The following is an 18,429-nucleotide window of genomic DNA, read 5'->3' as shown; positions in this document are numbered from 1 at the left end:
CTGCGCAGGCGCACTGGGCCCACCCCACCGCCAGGTGCAGGGAAAGCAGTCTGAGTGGGAGTGGCCCAAGCACATGTGGCCAGGTGGCCTCGGGGGGGCATGTAGGTGGACGGACCACACTAGACGGTGCCAGCAAGCTGCACGGAGCGCCGCAGAGGTACAGAGCTGTTAGGGCAGCAGCCCACGGGGGCAGCGAGGCTGGGGTGCCAGGTAGGCCCCAGGTCCTCAAGGTGCCACCAGGGGAACATAGCCATCCAGAATGGGAGAAAAAGCCCTTCTTTCCAGAAGAACACGGATGGTTTAAATGTGCATAGAGAAACTGTAGCGGTATCAAAATGGCTAATCTGTTCCCTGAGCCACCTATCAGTACCCGACCACAGGCTTCACTGTGTGGCGTAGGCCTGGATGTGGGCCAGGACGTGGCCTTGGCAGCCGGACTCACCCATGGCGTCGCCTCAGCATCACAACTTCATGACATCACCCACAAAGGCCATCGCTGCTGGTCTGTGGGCCCCGGTGAGCTGGCCCCGTGCATGCTCGGGGCAGCGCTCTCTGTGTTTCCGTTGAAAGGACACCATATGTGATGGATGCTGTTGATCCCTTAAGGTTGAAACGGGCAGCCTAAACTTGCTTATGACGTAATTTTTTCTCCGTATTTTACCGCACAGTCTTCTCAGGCTCAGGGAACCGGCAGCCACTGGAGCGCCAGCTTGGCCATCCTACACAGCCAGATGCCACCAAGAAGCACAGAAATGCCAAAGCCCCAATGGAACCCGTTGCAAAACAGACCCCAGTTCACATACTGAAGCAAAAACAAGAAAACAGTGGCACCTGTTGAACCTCAGCTGAGACTGTGTCCGTGGGTCTGTCTGCAGGGTTCCTGCACCCTGGCTGTGGCCCAATGGCCAAGGAAGCTCTGCAAGCCTTGATTCTGGAGTTACGGATCTTAGCAAGTAGGCAGGTGCACAAAGGTGGAGTCGAAAATAGTAAAGTTAGACTGTGTGTGAGTGTGTGCATTTATACACATATATGCCCATTTCCCCTAGTCTTTTTCTGAGCTGTTTGAGCACATGCTCTACACATGACAGGATGCCTGGATACTCCCCTGTGTATTTCCCAAAAGCAGACACTCCTACACAACAATTCTCCACCCAACCACGTAAGGAAATCGCCATTCAAATGGTATTAAGGTTCAATCCACAGACCCCATTTGAATTCTGACACCTGTGTCAACAATGTTCCCATTCCCCACCTAGGATGGGTCCTCTGTCATTCCTGTCCCTGACAGTTTTTCAGTTTTAATTACAAATCATAGACTTTTGCCCTAAAAAAATTAAAGAAATCAAAATAAAGAAAGACCTGCTGTCACTCTGATTTAGAAGCCAGCGATCCCGGATTGTGAGCAGTCAGACATCCCCTGAGGGGTCCCATATTGGAGAGGGTGCAGGCCGGACTGAGGGACACCCCCCACCACCGTGCACGAATTTCGTGCACTGGGCCACTAGTATTTTTAATAAATTTGCTTGCCTTGCTTCATTAATAAATTCGCTTGCTTTGCTACAATGTTATTATCTGTCACTCGTCTAAAGTCTTTCTTACCAGACTGACAAGAATTGAGGAGAGGACATCCCTCTCCCTCTGACTCAGGGGGCTGTCCATTAACATCTTTTCTAGGTCCAATAACAAGTGGCCCTGTGATGGAAGGGCATTCTGTCCAGGATTGATTCCCACCATGTGCCCTGAACTGCTAGGAGAGGCTCCAGACACTCATGACTTTGAACAGGAATAAGCAGGTTGGAAAATAATTATCTCACTTGTTTTTATTAATCTTTTCTAAATATATGTATAATTCACATTTATTTCAATGTTTAATAATAAAAATGTTTTGATTTTTTTATTCAGAATTTTGGTGCCTGGTCAGTGAGGCTCAGTGGTTGACAGTCAACCTATGAACCATGAAGTCACAGTTCAATTCCCATTAAGGGCACATGCCACAATTGCAGGTTCAATTCCCAGTGGGGGGCATGCAGGACACAGCTAATCAATGATTCTGATCATTGTTGTTTCTATCTTTCTATCCTCTGAAATCAATAAAAATATTTTTTTTAAAGAAGTTTGGTGATGTTTTTGTGACTAGAAATATGCCATAGGAACTAAACTCTTGCTTATTTCAGTTGGTCTATGGTAAAACTCGTTTCATTATACACTGTTTCACATAAAGGCACCGTTTCGAAGAACTTATCGACAACTTATTGCAATGAGGACTTACTGTAAATGTTATGCTGAGTTCTTATGTGAGCCTCTCTAACAAACTAACTGAATCTGAGGAGGAGGTTTTGGAAACTTCCCACTTACAGCCAGTCAGTCAGTCAGTCAGTCAGAAATACAGGTAACAACCTGGACTTGCAACTGGCGTCTGAAGTGGGGGCAGTTTTGTCGGACTGAAGCCTTAACCTGTGGGGAACAATGCTATCCCCAGATAGTGTCAGAATTGAATTAAATTGCAGCACAGCTAGTCAGTGTCTACTGAGAACTGCTTGGTGGTATTGGGAAAAACACACTTCAGAAGCACTATAATCTCAAGAAGCAGTGAACTGACAGAACAAATTTCTTTGCATAAAAGAATCCCTTCATCTTAAAAACACTAATTACTGGGGTTTATAAATATGATGTTAGTACCACAAGAGTGCCCACATCAAAATAACCTTGGTTGGAATTAATTTTTTATTGTTGCATATGAAAGGAAAGAATATCAGAGATAAGGACTTACAAGTGGTAGGTGGAGACAGAAGCACAGAGATTTATTTAAAAGAGAGCCTAACAAATTTCAATTCATCATACATAGCTGCCTTTATAAAACCATCACTTCATACATTCACCTATCTACAGCAGTGGGTCTCAAAGTGTGATCCCCAGTTCAACCACAGCATCACCTGTCAGAAATGTGTATTCCAGGTCCTCACCTCAGACTTACTGAATCATTCTCTGGGGATGGAGACCAGGAATCTGTGTTTTAACAAGCACCCCAGATGATTCTGATGCTCACTAAAGCTTGAGAACCAGTAATCTCCAGTAAAGTCAAATACCTTTAAGATAAGGCAAAACAAAATCAGGAAATTCTAGAAACTGAGTAGCAGAATTTTACTACATTATTATGGGTCATGTGGAGGAAACATTTATCCCTCCTTTTTTATAAGACATTTAATAAAAAATGCTTTCTGAATACCATCTAACTGACATTACTTAAGAATTTTTCCAGAGATCAACCAAAGGACTTGAATGCATGCATATAAGCATAACCAATGGACGCAAGACACTGGTGGGTGAGGGCATGTATGGGAGTGGGGTGAGGGTGGGGGCAATGGGAAGATATGTACACATGTAATACCTTAATAAAAAAATGGGGCGGGGGAGAATTTTTCCATGATCTAAAATTTTCAGTTCACTCATAGGTTGCTTTGTGATCAACAAAACAAAACAAAGCAAAAGTTTTCAGAGAGGACAATGATACATTCCCAGGCAAAACGTGCAGGCTGAGGCACCATATTATAAATTGCTAAGCTTAAAATTAAGTTTTTTAGTTCTTCCATCACATGGGACATAAAACTCATCAGTAAAAACTAAAAAGGGCCAATGTATATAATATTTCTATAAAACCTGCACTTATCATATGAAAATTTGCCAAAAGGGACAAAATCCTACCAAAGAAGCAATTCCTCTGCCAATTTAATTCAGGCTATTAGCATTTCTTCCTACAGGAAAAAATAAATACCTTTAAACTGCTTGATCATGTTCTGATGGTTTTCAATGGCTTCCTTTAAGATCACTTCAGGCTGGTCCATCTTCCACCGCCATTCAGTGCCCACTGGATTGGTGTGGTGCCTAGGAAAAAGAGGCAAAAGTTCTAAAGTACTCTGTAATAAGATCTCAACTACTCATCTACTATGATGAAGTAGTTAATAAAATCATAAAATCAGGGTTGATTTCCCCCTAAATACTTGGCTGTTTATAGCTGTATTTTCTTATTTAATTAGAAATGAATTTAAGTCATGACACCTAGAAGAGAGCGATGGCTAGAGAAGTGCCTGGCTGAGACTGAGGTTTAACCATAACAATATCAAATGTGCACCCCTCTCTCCCAGCCACCCACTACCAGGTTAACAAGCATCTAATAACAGTAGAATATTGCCAGAATAGTTGTAAGATCATAGTGACAGACCCTTCCTGAGAGGCATTGCGATGGGAAGACCTAGAGCTTAGGAAGGATCAGATATTGGAAAAAAAACCTCTGGCAGACCAACCTCCATGCTATATACAAAGTAACCCTAAAGGAAATTTAAGGCAGTGATACACTGATGGTATTCACAGAAACATCAAACCTTAATTCATTCCCAAAATCTTGATTAAATTAACTCAAACTCCAAGAAGAAAGGCCTAGCAGAAAGAAAATGCGGGCCAACTTCAAACTACAGAAAACATTTACCTCAGTCTCCAATGCACTAAACAAAGTGTCTCACTTGAAACAAAAACTTATAAGGTATACAAAAAGGCAAGAAAAACAATACACTTCCAATAGAAAGCGTCAACAAAACCAAACTCTTTATTTACATACTAGAGGCCCGGTGCATGAAATTCGTGCATGGGGGGGCAGTGTCCCTCAGCCCAGCCTGCACCCTCTCCAATCTGGGACCCCTCGAGAGATGTCCGACTGCCCATTTAGGCCAGATCCCACTGGACGGGCAGTCGGACATCCCTCTCACAATCCAGGACTGCTGGCTCCCAACTGCTTGCCTGCCTGCCTTCTTGATTGCCCCTAACCGCTTCTGCCTGCCAGCCTGATCACCCCCTAACCATCCCCCTGCCAGCCTGATTGATGTCTAACTGTTCCCCTGCCAGCCTGTTTGCCCCTAACTGCCCTCCCCTTCAGGCCTGGTCCCCACCAACTGCTCTCCACTGCAGGCCTGGGTCCCCCCCAACTGCCCTCCCCTGCTGGCCACCTTGTGTCCACATGGGGGCAGGATCTTTGACCACATGGGGGCAGCAATCTTGTGTGTTGGAGTGATGGTCAATCAGCATATTTCTCTTTTATTAGATAGGATAGAGGCCTGGTGCACGGGTGGGGGCCGGCTGGTTTTCCCTGAAGGGTGTCCCGGATCAGGGTGGGGGTTCCCTTGGGGCGTGGGACGGCTTGGTCGAGGGGCCTGTGGTGGTTTTCAGGCCGGCCACGCGCCCTGGTGACCCAAGCGGAGGCCCTGGTATCTGGGGTTTATCTTCTACAATTGAAACTTTGTAGCCTGGAGTGCAGCCAAGCCTTCTGCTTGCTCTGTGGCAGCAGCCATTTCTGTTGGGGTTTATGTATCTTCTATAATTGAAACTTTGTAGCCTTAAGCGAAGGCCTGGGCAGGCCAGGGTGTGTGGAAAGCTTGGCTTCCTCCATTGCCAGGGGCAACCCTAGCCTCCCGCTCTTTCCAGCTCCGTGGCTGCTGCCATTTCTGTTTGGATTTGTTTACCTTCTATAGTTGAAACTTTGTAGCCTTGAGTGGAGGCCTAGGCTGGCAAGGGCAGGCGGAAAGCTTGGTTTCCTCCATTGCCTGGGAAACCCAAGCCTCCCTCCTGCTCTCTGTGGCTGTAGCCATCTTGGTTGGGTTTATTTGCATATTCACTCCTGATTGGCTAGTGGGCGTGGCTTGTGGGTATAGCAGAGTGATGGTTAATTTGCATATTACTCTTTTATTAGATATGCTATGTATTTTTAATTGATTTCAGAGAGGAAGGGAGAGGGGGAGAGAGATAGAAACAGCAATGATGAGAGGGAATCATTGATCAGCTGCCTCCCCTTAGGATTGAGCCTGCAATCCAGGCATGTGCCCTGACCTGGAATTGAACCGTGACCTCCTTGTTCATAGGTCAACGCTCAACCACTGAGCCATGCCAGTTGAGCAAAACCAAACTCATTTGATATAAGTGTTGGCACTATCTGACAGGAAATTTTTTTAAACTACGATGAATATGTTAAAAACTCTAATAGAAAAGGTAAGCAACATGCAGGACACTAACACCAGGGGGGGTGAAGGCATGAGTGGGGGGGGGTTGGAGGGGGCAATGGGGGGATAAGGACAAATATGTAATACCTTAATCAATAAAAGAAAAAAAAACATCACTGTAAGACCAACTAAACAACACCAGTTAAAAGACAGATTGTCCAAACTGACTTTTAAAAATCCAGCAATTCTATGCACAGGTGTTTAACCAAGAGAAATGAAAATATCTGTCTACAAAAAACTAATGTCCACAGAAGCTTTATTCATAATTTAGTCAAAACCTTGAAACAACTCAAATAGTACTCAACTAGAGGTGCACAGATAAACAAATGGTGCTAAACCATACAACAAAAAGAAACGAACTACTGATAAACCTAAAAACATGGATGAATCTCAAAAATATTTTACTGAGGAAAAATAACAGACATACAACTGCATACTGAATGATTCATTTTTATATAGTCTATACTAGTATAAAAAGCACAGTAATATATATCGTCAAAAAACAAATCAGAAAATGACTAGAAGTGGGGCACAAGGGAATTCCAGGGATAATGAAAATGTTCTATGTCTTGATTATAGTCACAGTCACACAGGTATACACATTTACCAACATTCATTGAGATGTATATTTTAAATAGGTGCATTTGGTTGTATGTAAATAAAACTTCAATAAAGTTGCTTTTTTAAAACTGATCCAGCCAAACACTTGTTTATAAGAAACACGACTAAAATATACAGACACATAAAGGTTGACGTTGCATAAAGAAAGAAAAAAGATCTGGCAATTGTTAATAACAAAAAAGAAATCTAATAGAGTTATATTACAATCAGAAAACACACATTTTAAGGCAACAAACATTACTATGGGTAAAGAGGACCACTAAATAAGGACTACAAAATAATGATAAAACAAACAGTAACAAAGAATAGAATTTATGGCTATTTTAATATATGACCATTAAAAATATAATCAAAAAATATTTACAATTGAATAATTAACTAATCAAAATCGATGGAGTGTAGCTAAAGAATACTTAGAGGGAAATTTACAATTAAAGACTTATAGAAGATTGAATATTACTGAGTTAATGGTCCAATTTAAGTTAGAATAAGAACAGAGAAACAAAAACTATAGTTAGTAGATTAGTAAACAAAAAAGTAAAAGTATAATGAAGAGAATACACAAAGCTAAAATCAAGTTATTCAAAAAGACTAAAAAACTTGACAAGCCCCTGATAAACTGGTCAAGAAAAACAAACATATGCATTAATATATAATATTAGGAATGGAAAAGGGATTAATTACAGGAACATCAAAGCTTTAGGTACATTTGAGCGCCGTGTTGGGCAGAAATTGATTATTACAGATCATTATATATTTGGCCACCATGGCCATTTATTTTTACTTACCGCCAACAGAAGACACATTTATTTGCACATGCTAAGCTCGGGGTGGTTTCCATGCAACGATGGCTTTCAATACCATAGAATGTATGTTTATAGCAACCTCCTCTTCCTCGGAGCATTGACTGTAAGAAAAAAAAAAATGATAATTTAAATAAAATCCTCAAATCACAGAAACACCAAGGCATCATTTTTAGGAAACCATGTGTTTTATAACCATAAATAGTCCTAATAGCATCTGCACGATGCATAACATTAACACTATAGTATTATAGTGTTCTGATAATGATTTGCATTTTCTAAAACTCAGTGAAATAAACCTAAGATTCATTAACTCTGAAAGCTCTATAGAAAGGATCATTTATACTTTTATTTTTCAAATCCATCCAACTGTCTCAAATATTATCAGTTCAAAAATACTGAATGCAAAGGGATAGATAACACAGACTCCAGAAAATGCAGAAGCCGGTCATATGAAAGAGTATCTCTGCTTTGAATAAAGAAGGGTGGGTAAGGGAATCCATCCGGGAGCATATTCCATGTCAACTGAACAGTAGAATTTGAACATATTGAAACTGTTGAGGAGACAAGCCACATGTATAACAAGTAGATTTTTAAAAAAACAACACCACTGTTTAATACGTGAGTGGTAAAACCACAACAGTAAGAAAGGGTAATCTGATGAAATACTGCAAGATATCAAGCTTTATAAGGTATCATAAGAAAGATTTGTCCGAAAGCTCTGAGTAAGATTGGCTTGATTTCAGTAAAAGGGAAATTTGTGAGGAGTTTACGCAAGAGAAGTCCTAATGACAGCCCATAATATCAATGGAGGAGAGGAATAGGGTACTAAAGAGGTACAACCACTGGCATTCCCGATCAGAGGGGCGAAACAGAGGAAGTCATCTAAGATAAATGAGAATTTAAGCCTAAGTAAATGAAATATCATGGTATTAACAACAGCAACAACAAACACAATTAGGTAGTCTTTATACATATGTTTGTGTATACACATTACATTTCACATGTCAGTGTACTAATATTATAATGCTGTTCACAATGAAAGAAAATTATATATAAAATCTATCAGCTTGATTACTATGTCAGTTGATTAGGAAGTCTTTTACTTTTTTGTCCTGATAAAAGGACTTCCCCCTCTATCTCAATACAGTTGACCCTTGAACAAAACAGGTTTGAAATGTGCAGGTTCACTTAGATGAGAAATTTTTTTTTCAATAAATATTGCATATGTGCTTTCTCTTCCTTATAATTTTCTTAATAACATTTGATTTTCTCTAGCTTATTTTGTGGTGAGAATACAGTATATAATACATATAACATACAATATATGTGTTAATTGACTGTGTTATTGGTAAGGCTTCCAGTTAATAATAGGCTATTAGTAGTTTAAGTTTTGGGGAAGTCAAAAGTTGCACGCAGGTTTTTGACTGTCAGGGTTGGGGAACAACCTCCATGTTGTTCAAGGGTCAAATGTACTTGCATTAAGAGCAAAAAAAGGAGTGAAGGAAGAAAAATATTGTTCAGAATAATAGTGTTTACAAACTCCTCAAAATTTCCAATAAAATATTCAAGAAGGCAAAGAAAACATTCAAGTCTTGTAAATAGCACTGAAAACTGAAAGTCCAACAAATCCCAAACACTGAGTAATTTCCACTATCATGCCAATGGAGAAACAGTTGAAGACGTGCATATTTTCATTGTTTACTGAGTAGTGAATATACCCAAGCATACTGTGTACATGGTGAATAAGATACAGCCTCCAGTCGCCATGTTATCCCTCAGTGAAGGAAGGAAGCCTCAGGCCCAGCAGGAAAGCAGAGCATTTCTCCGGCCAGGTCACTTGTTACAAGGATAGGGTGGTGGGGAGGGATCTCTATCATTTCACTTTCACTTGGCTACCCTGATATCTTTTGGCAGGAGCTGGGAACTGCATGTCTAGCAGGAAAGGAGAGTACTTGTCCAACTGCTTATTGTTAGGGGGGCTCCCAATCGAACCCCTTTCCCAGTGGTGCTGGTCTCCCCTGATCTTGTCGAAGAGATTCCCATTCTATACTGGGGAAGAATGAGCCTCCCTGGTGGCCATCTGTTGCAAGATCGAGGATCAGGACATTGGGGTTAGAGTTGCCTTCTTCTTTAGGTGGGAGATGTAAGACATCCTGCTGCTGTTGTCCCTCTGTCCTGGGTCCCAAACCAGCCAGGCTTCCTCTAACCGCCTTTCAGAGTTCTTGTTTGGATCCCTTTTGTGTTTTTCATGGTTTAGAATTGTGCGTCTTAGGAAGGAGCAGGAAGTAAAGAGTTGATGCCATCTTGTCCAAACCAGAAGTCCTCAGACATTACATTTTCAAAGGAAGTTCTCCCACATCTGAAAATTAGTGGAGGATCAAGGTAGAAAAGGAAAAGACTGGAGAGCAACACATGCATAGAATTCATGTTAAGAATCGAGAAGAAAAAAATATAGATAGCCTCAGATTCAATAATCAATGAATTCTTATCCTTGAGGTAAATAAGAGCCTGAGAAAATACAACTGTAGCCTTGCAGAGCCACAGTGAATGAAGGCAAGATACCACAAGGCAGGCTCTGTGCACATCAATTTGGAAACAGAGGTACAGGGAGAAGGATGGAGGCATACAATGTTCGATGGGTCTCTTTGAATGTCTTGAGAGAAGAGGCACTGACTGTCTTTATTCTAGACTCTCTCTTCAAAAGGGTTTGTACAGTGAATAGCCTTGGAAGATAGTGTCTCTTTCTGCAGCAAAATGATAGCTATGCCTACTGTCCAGTATAATAAAAATGTGTCTCTCAAAGGGAAAAGCCAAGCCGAATTATTCCCAATTATAAAAGATTCATATTCCCTAAGTGTGGGGGGTCCGCTCCTATAACGTACGTATAGATGTTATCTGGTCCCCACAGTGCTGCTTTATTGGAACTAGGGCTCAAGAACCAGAGAAAATGATGATATTCTGGCTACTGCTATTAGTATGAGTAACAAACTGTCCTTATCCTCTGCCACTATCCATGAAACTGTGGCAGGCTAACTCGTTAGCTTTCAAGTACAGTAAAATTTCAGACTCTTCAATTTTTGACAGGGATGAAGAGCTCAGTGCAGAGGTCGATAAACTCCATACAGCCTATGCATCAAATCCAGTCCACTGTCTGTTACTGTAAATAAAGCTTCTTGAGATAGTGTCACTGCATTTATTTATTTGTTTGTTTGTTTGTTTGTTTATTGTCTATGGCTGCTTTTGTGCTACAATGGCAGAGCTGAGAAGCTGCAGCACAGGTCATATGACCCACAAGCTTAAAAGAGTCACTATCTGGCCCTTTAAGAAAAAGTTTGCTCACCCTTGTCTTAGGTACTTTTTTCATACTATAGTGCAAAATAAATTCCAAACTGTTTAAACACACACACACACACACACACACACACACACACACACACACACACACACACGATTTGGGGAAGATGGAGGAGCAAGAAGCACCATGAATCTGTTCTCCACCTAGACAATTACACTGTTTGAAACTCTGGGATCTGTTGAAGGCTTGCCAACTTTCAGGGGAAGGCTTGGATGGTTCATTTCTGTCAAGTATAGCTCTTAGCACAGTAGGAGCTACCCATACACCACCACCAGACACAGGGCAGGCAGCTGTGCACTCTTCCTGGAACAGCTTGCACACAGCTTGTGGGAGCTAAGGTAGGTAAAAATGACCCTGTCCTCCAATATTGGGGATCTGCACTCTGATTCCTGATTGCTGCTTCTAAACATAGAGGTGCAGACAAAGAGGTGGGCAGATGTTGCACCTCCTCCCATTTTTGTAAGCACTCCCCCTCCAGCTGACGTGACTTCCAGGAGATTTAAAGGGACACTCCCTCTTCTTAATTGCCCTTCATTTGTTGTTTTCTCCTTTCAGGAGCTACACATTAAAGACTAGAACATTCTGCCCTAGCTGGTTTGGCTCAGTGGATGAAGCGTTGGCCTGCAGAATGAAGAGTCCCGGGTTTGATTCCGGTCAAGGGCACATGCCCGGGTTGCAGACTCAATCTCCAATAGGAGGCATGCAGGAGGCAACCAATCGATGGGTCTCTCTCATCATTGATGTTTCTGTCTCTCCCTCTCCCTTCCTCTCTGAGCTCAATAATATATATATATATATATATATATATATATATATATATATATATATATATATATATACACACACACACACACACATATATATATATATATATATGAAGACTAGAACATTCAAAAACAACTACATATTTGGGAAAAAATTAAAAGTGACTGTACATGCCTAAGGAAAGGCTCAGAATAAAACTTAAGATGACATTAGGTTTACAACTCAGCCTGATCCTCAGTACAGAAACAGTCTACAAAAATAAAACAAAAAAATAACAAAAAACAAAAACTCTGGGAGTTACCACATTACTAGATTCAACTGTCCAATGTTCAAAAACAATAAAATCATAATACATACAAAAACACAGAAAAACATGGCCCATCAAAGGAAAATCAAAATTCAACAGAATTTGTCCCTGAAAAATACTTTATGGCAGATATAATAGACAGACTTAAAAAAAAAAAAAAACTGTTCTCAAGATGCTCAAAGAATTAAAAGAAGATGTGGAAAAAGTCAAGAAAATGATGTGTGAACAAAATGAAAATATCAATAAAGAGATGAAAAAGCCTTAAGAAAAAAACAAAGAAATTCTGGAGTAGAAAAGAATAATAATTTAAATTAAAAATTCACTAGAGGGATTCAAAGGCCTATTTGAGTTCACACAAGAATCCATAACATGAAGATAAGACCGTGGAAATTATCAAGGCTGAAGAGCAGAAATAAAAAAGAATGAAGAAAAGCAGAGAGCTCATCTAACCTGAGGGACATCATCAAGTGGAACAACATGTGCATCACGAGTGTCCTGGAAGGAGAAGAGAGAAAGAGGCAGAGAGAATATATAAAGAAATAATGGCTAAAAATTTCCCATCTTTGATAATAGACATGAATATAAATATCCAAGAGGCTTAACAAACACCAAGTATGATGAACTCAAAGAGACCCACACCAAGACACATTATAATCAAATTTTCAAAAGACAACAACGAAGATCAAATCTTGAAAGTGGCGAGAACAAAACGAATCATCATATACTAGTACAAGGGACCATCTACAAATTATAAAATTATCTACAAATTTATCATCAGAAACTTTGGAAGCCAGAATACAATGGACCAATATACTGAATGCTAAGTGAAAAAAACTATCAACCAAGAAATCTATATCTGGCAAAGCTGTCCTTCAAAAGTGAGGGAGAAATCAAGACATTCCCAGATAAACAAAAGTTGAGGTAGTTCCTGACTACTAGACCGGCCCTGAAAGAAATGCTCAAGTCCTTCAAGAAGAAATGAACATTAGACAGTACCCCAAAGGCATATAGAGAAATAAAGAGCTCAAAAAAGGTAAATTACATGGGCAATTATAAAAGCTGGTATTATTATAACAATGTTTGTAACTGAACTTTTTGTTTTCTATATGATTTAAGAGTCTAACATATATTTTTAATTAGTGAAAAGTTTGCATTACTATAACTTTGGTTCAATCTTCTTTTCAACATAATTTAGGAGGTTAATGCATTTAAAGAAATTATTAGTTTATGTTTTAGGGCTCAGTAATTTTGTGACACCAACAACCAAAAGGGATGGTGACAACGCTATAAAAGAACAGAGTTTCTGTATGTTGTTGAAGTTAAACTTCTATAAATTCAAGTTAAATGTTATAACTTTAGGGTGTTACATGTAATCCCCATGGTAACCACAAAGAAAAATAGCTATCATATACACAAAATAAAACTAGGAAGAAATTTTAAAATTTCACTAGAAAAAAAATCAACAAAACACAAAAGAAGACAAGAATGCAAGGAATGAGGAACAAAAAAGCAATAAGGCTTATAGAAAACAAATATCACAATGACAAGTCCCTCCTTACCAATAATTACTTTAAATGTAAATGGGTTAAACTCTACAATCGAATGATTAACAGGATGGATAAGAACACATGATCCAACTCTATGGTGTCTACAAGAGACTCACTTTACATCCAAAGACACACATAGGTTGAAAGTTAAAAGATGGAAGATATCATATGCAACTAGTAACCCAAAGAGACCACAAGAGGCTATACTAGTATCAGACAAAACAGACTTTAAGTAAATAAATAAAAAGACACAAGAGGGGAAGAAGGACATTATGTTAATAAAAGCTTCAATACAGCAAAAAGTAATAATAATAACAGTTATAAACATTTACACACCTAATGATAGACCATCAAAATATATGAAGCAAAAAAATGAACAGAATTTAAGGGAGAAATAGACAGCTCTAAAATAATAGTTGGAAATTTCAATATCCCACTCACAATAATGGAATAAACAACACAGAAGATAAGTTAGGAAAGAGATGACTTAAACACAATAAATCAACTAGATCTAACAGACATATACAGAACACTACACCCAACAACAACAGCATACACATTTTTCTCAAGTGCACAAAGGACATTTTCCAGGACAGAACATATGTTAGGCCACAAATTAAGTCTCAATAGATTTTAAAAGATAAATATCATACAAAGTATCTTCTCTGATCACAACAGAATGAAGTTAGAAATCAAAAACATTTTTTTTAATCTGTAAAGTTCACAAAATTGTGAAAATTAAACAAAACACTTTTAAACAACCAATGGATCAAAGAAGAAATCACAAGGGAAATTAGAAAATACTTGAGATGAATAAAAACAAAGATATACCAAACTTATGGGATGCAGCAAAAGCAGTTGCTAAGGGGGAAATTTATAGCTATAAATGCTTAAGAGAATGAAAGCAAAACAGAGGCATTCTCAGGTGAAGAAAAAAACAGAATGAAAGCAAAACAGAGACATTCTCAGGTGAAGAAAAAAACAGAATGAAAGCAAAACATAAACATTCTCAGGTGAAGAAAAACTAAGAGAACCCATTGCCAACAAACCTGCTCCAAGAGAAATGCTAAAGGAAATTAAAGCAAAAGGATGGGGAATGTACAGTATGCAAACACTAATCAAAAGAAAGCTGAGATGGCTATATTAATATCAGATAATGTAAATTTCAAGGACTCTTACCACAGATAAAGAGGGACATTACATAATGGTAAAAGGATATATTCACCAAGAAGACATAACAATCTTAAATGTGTATGCACCTAACATCAGAGTTTCAAAGTACATGAGGCAAAAACTGATAGAACTGAAATGAGAAATGGGCAAATTTCACAATTAGGGTTGGAGTCTTCAACATTAGTTTCTAAGAAATAGAACAAATAGACAGAAAATCACCAAGGATATAAAAAGGCTATTATCAAATCAACTTCTGATCTGGGTTTGGGTTTATTGGAGTTCTATTTGGGGCCAGGGAGAGGGAAACAGGAAAAAACAGGCAAGTCCCCTCCATCAGCATCCTTAGGGTAATGTTTTTCTGGCTGAAAGAATCTCCTACTCTCCAGTATTCCATTCAAATGATACAGGTTTAAAAAATGAAGATAGCAAAGCCACAAAGCACTTGGTAGAATGCTTGCCAGGCCCTTAATCTTTCCAGCAAATACTCCTTGACATAGAACTGGGAAAAGAAAAAAAAGTCCAGCTCAGTGGTTAAGCATCGACCTATGAACCAAGAGGTCACGGTTCGATTCCCAGTCAGTGCATGTGACTGGGTTGCAGCCTCAATCTCCAGTGTGGGGCATGTAGGAGGCAGCCAATCAATGATTCTCTCTCATCACTGATGTTTCTATCTCGCTCTCCCTCTCACTTCCTCTCTGAAATCAATAAAAAAATATTTTTAATAAAAGAAGAAAAAATCACACTTCCTGTGCTTTTCTTAGCATTCTCATCTAAATCCCTATCCATTGTAAGTTGCCTCAGTTTGGCTCAGGACTTTGCACAGTTCAAATTTTGTCATTCTTCTTTATGACTGTTTTCCCTGCCACACCTACCAAATCAGCAGCAAACCATGACCACTTTCTTATAAGTAGCCAATATCATCTGGTTCAGGTACCTACTGTTGCATAACACACTGCCCCAACACTCAGAGGCTTAATATGACACATGTATTATTTTTTCTATTAATTCTGTGGGTCAGCTCAGTGTTTTATCCATGCCTTGCGGTGTGCATTGAAGTCACTCATGGAACTGCATTCAGACGGAGTTTGGCTGGGGTTGTGCATTCAGATTTCTGACAGTTGATGCTAGCTAGCTAGGGCACCTTGCTCCTCCTTCACTCGGGTACTAGACTGGCTTCTTTATAGCACAGTAGCTGGGTTCCCAGAGGAAGCATTCCAAGAGGACAAGCCTCAATGTGCAAGTGCTTATCAAGCCTCTGCTTGCATCGTGCTTGCTGATACCCCAATGACCAAGGCTGGTCGCATTGCCAAGCCTAGAGAATTAACTAAGCGTGTGAATACTGGGAGTCATGGCTCATGGAGGGCTACCCAGTTAATGGACTCCTACATCATTTATACTAATTATGTTCACCTCCAAGCCTTAAGGCAAAATGCCTCACATTAGTGAAATTTTATTAGTTTTCAAAAAGCTTTTACACTCAATGTAACAGCTAACAGCTCTGGATCAATTTTTTAGCTTAGTACAGTGGTCGGCAAAGCCGCGGTTTGCCGCTCTGTTGACTAATGAGTTTGCCGACCACTGGCTTAGTATAACAAAATCCTTTTAACATTTGGTGATTACTGCAGTTCTCTGGATAGGCAAATATCCTGATTCTAGATATTTAATACATGTTTACCATATTCTGTGATAAGTGATCCAGAGGAAAAAATGATTATACTTCAACTGTATACACCTTTTTTATAGAAATCTATAGTTTTTACCTAGAAAATCAAGTTTAACCTATTCAAAAAAACAAATTTTTTAATTCTTTAAATTGAAATCAAACTGAACTATATCAACCAAATATCAAATTATTACCATAAGCACACAAGTATACAATTTATTCAAACAACTTGAGAACATATTTGAATGTACACTTAATGAAATGCATTCTACAAATGGAAGGAGGTACAAAGAACGACTTTCCCTCTTAAAAATTATCAAGACCACAAAGAACTTTTACTTATGTGGTTTATATCAACCAATATATACATATTAGATATTAGGACCTAACTTTATACTATTTCATTTAAGATAATTATAAGCCTATTACACAGTAAAACAAAAAATAGTATAAATCAGCTGGATTCTACATAAGTTTCTGCATTCCAACTACTGTGATATGTTGTTTCAGTTAAGCTATATGAACAAAATCAGGCCTCACATAGATACGCAACTGAGTAACAAGGAGGAGTACTTTTAAGAACTTTTTCAGAAAATTGTGAATACTACACCAACACTTGTCAAGTGGTAGTTTCATAAAGATTAGCTGCACTGTAGAATCTGAAGCCATATTAATGAACATTTCATATGTTGTTATATTAAAAGCTACTTGCCTATCTTGTACTTTGAATATGATTTTATAACATCATGCATTGATCATTTGAAAAATATTGGGTCATTAAGTTATGCATATCTTCCAAATATTAATACATTTCATTGTATAACATTTTAAAAATCACACTTTTTAATATCACAATTATCTCTTCATTATTGGGAGGCTTTCAAACTTATGACAGCTATTGTAAGTTTTCCAAAATTTTAATTTTCATTTTAAAACTCAAATTTATTACTAGCAACAAATACTTTCAGTTGTTTCTTTAAGTGGCAGGTTCACTTTATCTTTAAAAAAGCACTTGCCAAATAAATAAGCCTCAATAACCATAGTTGTTCTTTGATATAAAAATGACATTCCATGAAAACAGCAACTTACAACTTCAGTGCACAAATGCTTTTCCTGAAAACAACTATATACTTTGTTATGCAACAAAAATGCTTATGCATATTTTCAATATCTTCATACAAAACATTAAAAGTACAGATACTCAAAGGTAGAGATTTTTTTAGTTAATAATTTTTGCTACTTCATCAAGGTAATTCTTACGTGAAACTGGCATTTAAAAATAAACAGGGAGCACATGTACCTTGACTACTAGTACAGTATGGTACACGGCCTTAATTCATTCTAAACGGTCAGCACATTTATGCACCATTGCTTTTGCACTATTAGTTCAACTGTCTCACAGCAAAAAAAAGACAATATTACAGAAATATTATAAAAACAGTTTGACCTCCAGTACCCCAAAGGGAATGCAGATCACACTTTAAGAACCAATGTTTTAAGTTAATGGCAATAAGTATGTCAATGATAGAAATCAAGAATTTTGTGGAGGGGAAAAAAGTGGTATAATTATAAAATCAAAGATTTTAACTGAAAACTAATGTTAAAATTGAAATAAGAGTTCAACAACTTTGGAAAACTGTTCATATAATACCTACTAAAGCTAAACATATGATTAAACAATTCCACTCCAAGGTGTATACCCAAGAAAAATGAGTGTTATGTCCAAAGACTTGTACATAAGTGTTCACAGAACTGACTTTATATAAAACAGCAAAAAACTTGAAACAATCTACATGTCCATTAATAAATGAATAAACAAATTATGGGCATATCCATACAATGTAATATATTTAGCAAGAAATGAAGCATTGATACACATAAAACATGCATGAATCTCAAAATAATTATGCCAAATAAAGGCAGGCATATCAAAAAATATGCATTAATATATTAAATTCCAGAAAAAATAAATTTACATACAGAGACAGAAAGCAAGTCAGCAGTTGCCTGGGCACAGGAGCAAAGAGAAAGTTGGTTTACAAAGAAACACAGGAAACTTGAGGTGGTGTTTGTTATCTTGATTTTGGTGATGGTTTCACTACTACATATATACATATATACATATATATGTATATATTCCAATGGGCA

General features: G+C 38.4%; 1 protein-coding gene across 1 annotated transcript in view; it reads right to left on the bottom strand.

Moving 5' to 3' along the window:
* The window catches only part of LOC103286268 (S-adenosyl-L-methionine-dependent tRNA 4-demethylwyosine synthase TYW1), a 122,270-nt gene that overhangs the window by 64,622 nt on the left and 39,219 nt on the right, over positions 1 to 18,429 (bottom strand). The window contains exons 7-8 of the mRNA XM_028145385.2: positions 7,454 to 7,572; positions 3,773 to 3,882 (exon numbers count right to left, since the gene is read on the bottom strand). Of these exons, the coding sequence (XP_028001186.2) occupies positions 3,773 to 3,882; positions 7,454 to 7,572 (229 nt within the window). The remainder of the gene's footprint in view (positions 1 to 3,772; positions 3,883 to 7,453; positions 7,573 to 18,429) is intronic.

The sequence above is a fragment of the Eptesicus fuscus genome, chromosome 4, assembly GCF_027574615.1.
Source record: "Eptesicus fuscus isolate TK198812 chromosome 4, DD_ASM_mEF_20220401, whole genome shotgun sequence".
NCBI lineage: Eukaryota > Metazoa > Chordata > Mammalia > Chiroptera > Vespertilionidae > Eptesicus > Eptesicus fuscus.
This window is presented reverse-complemented; position numbering and strand designations above follow the sequence as displayed.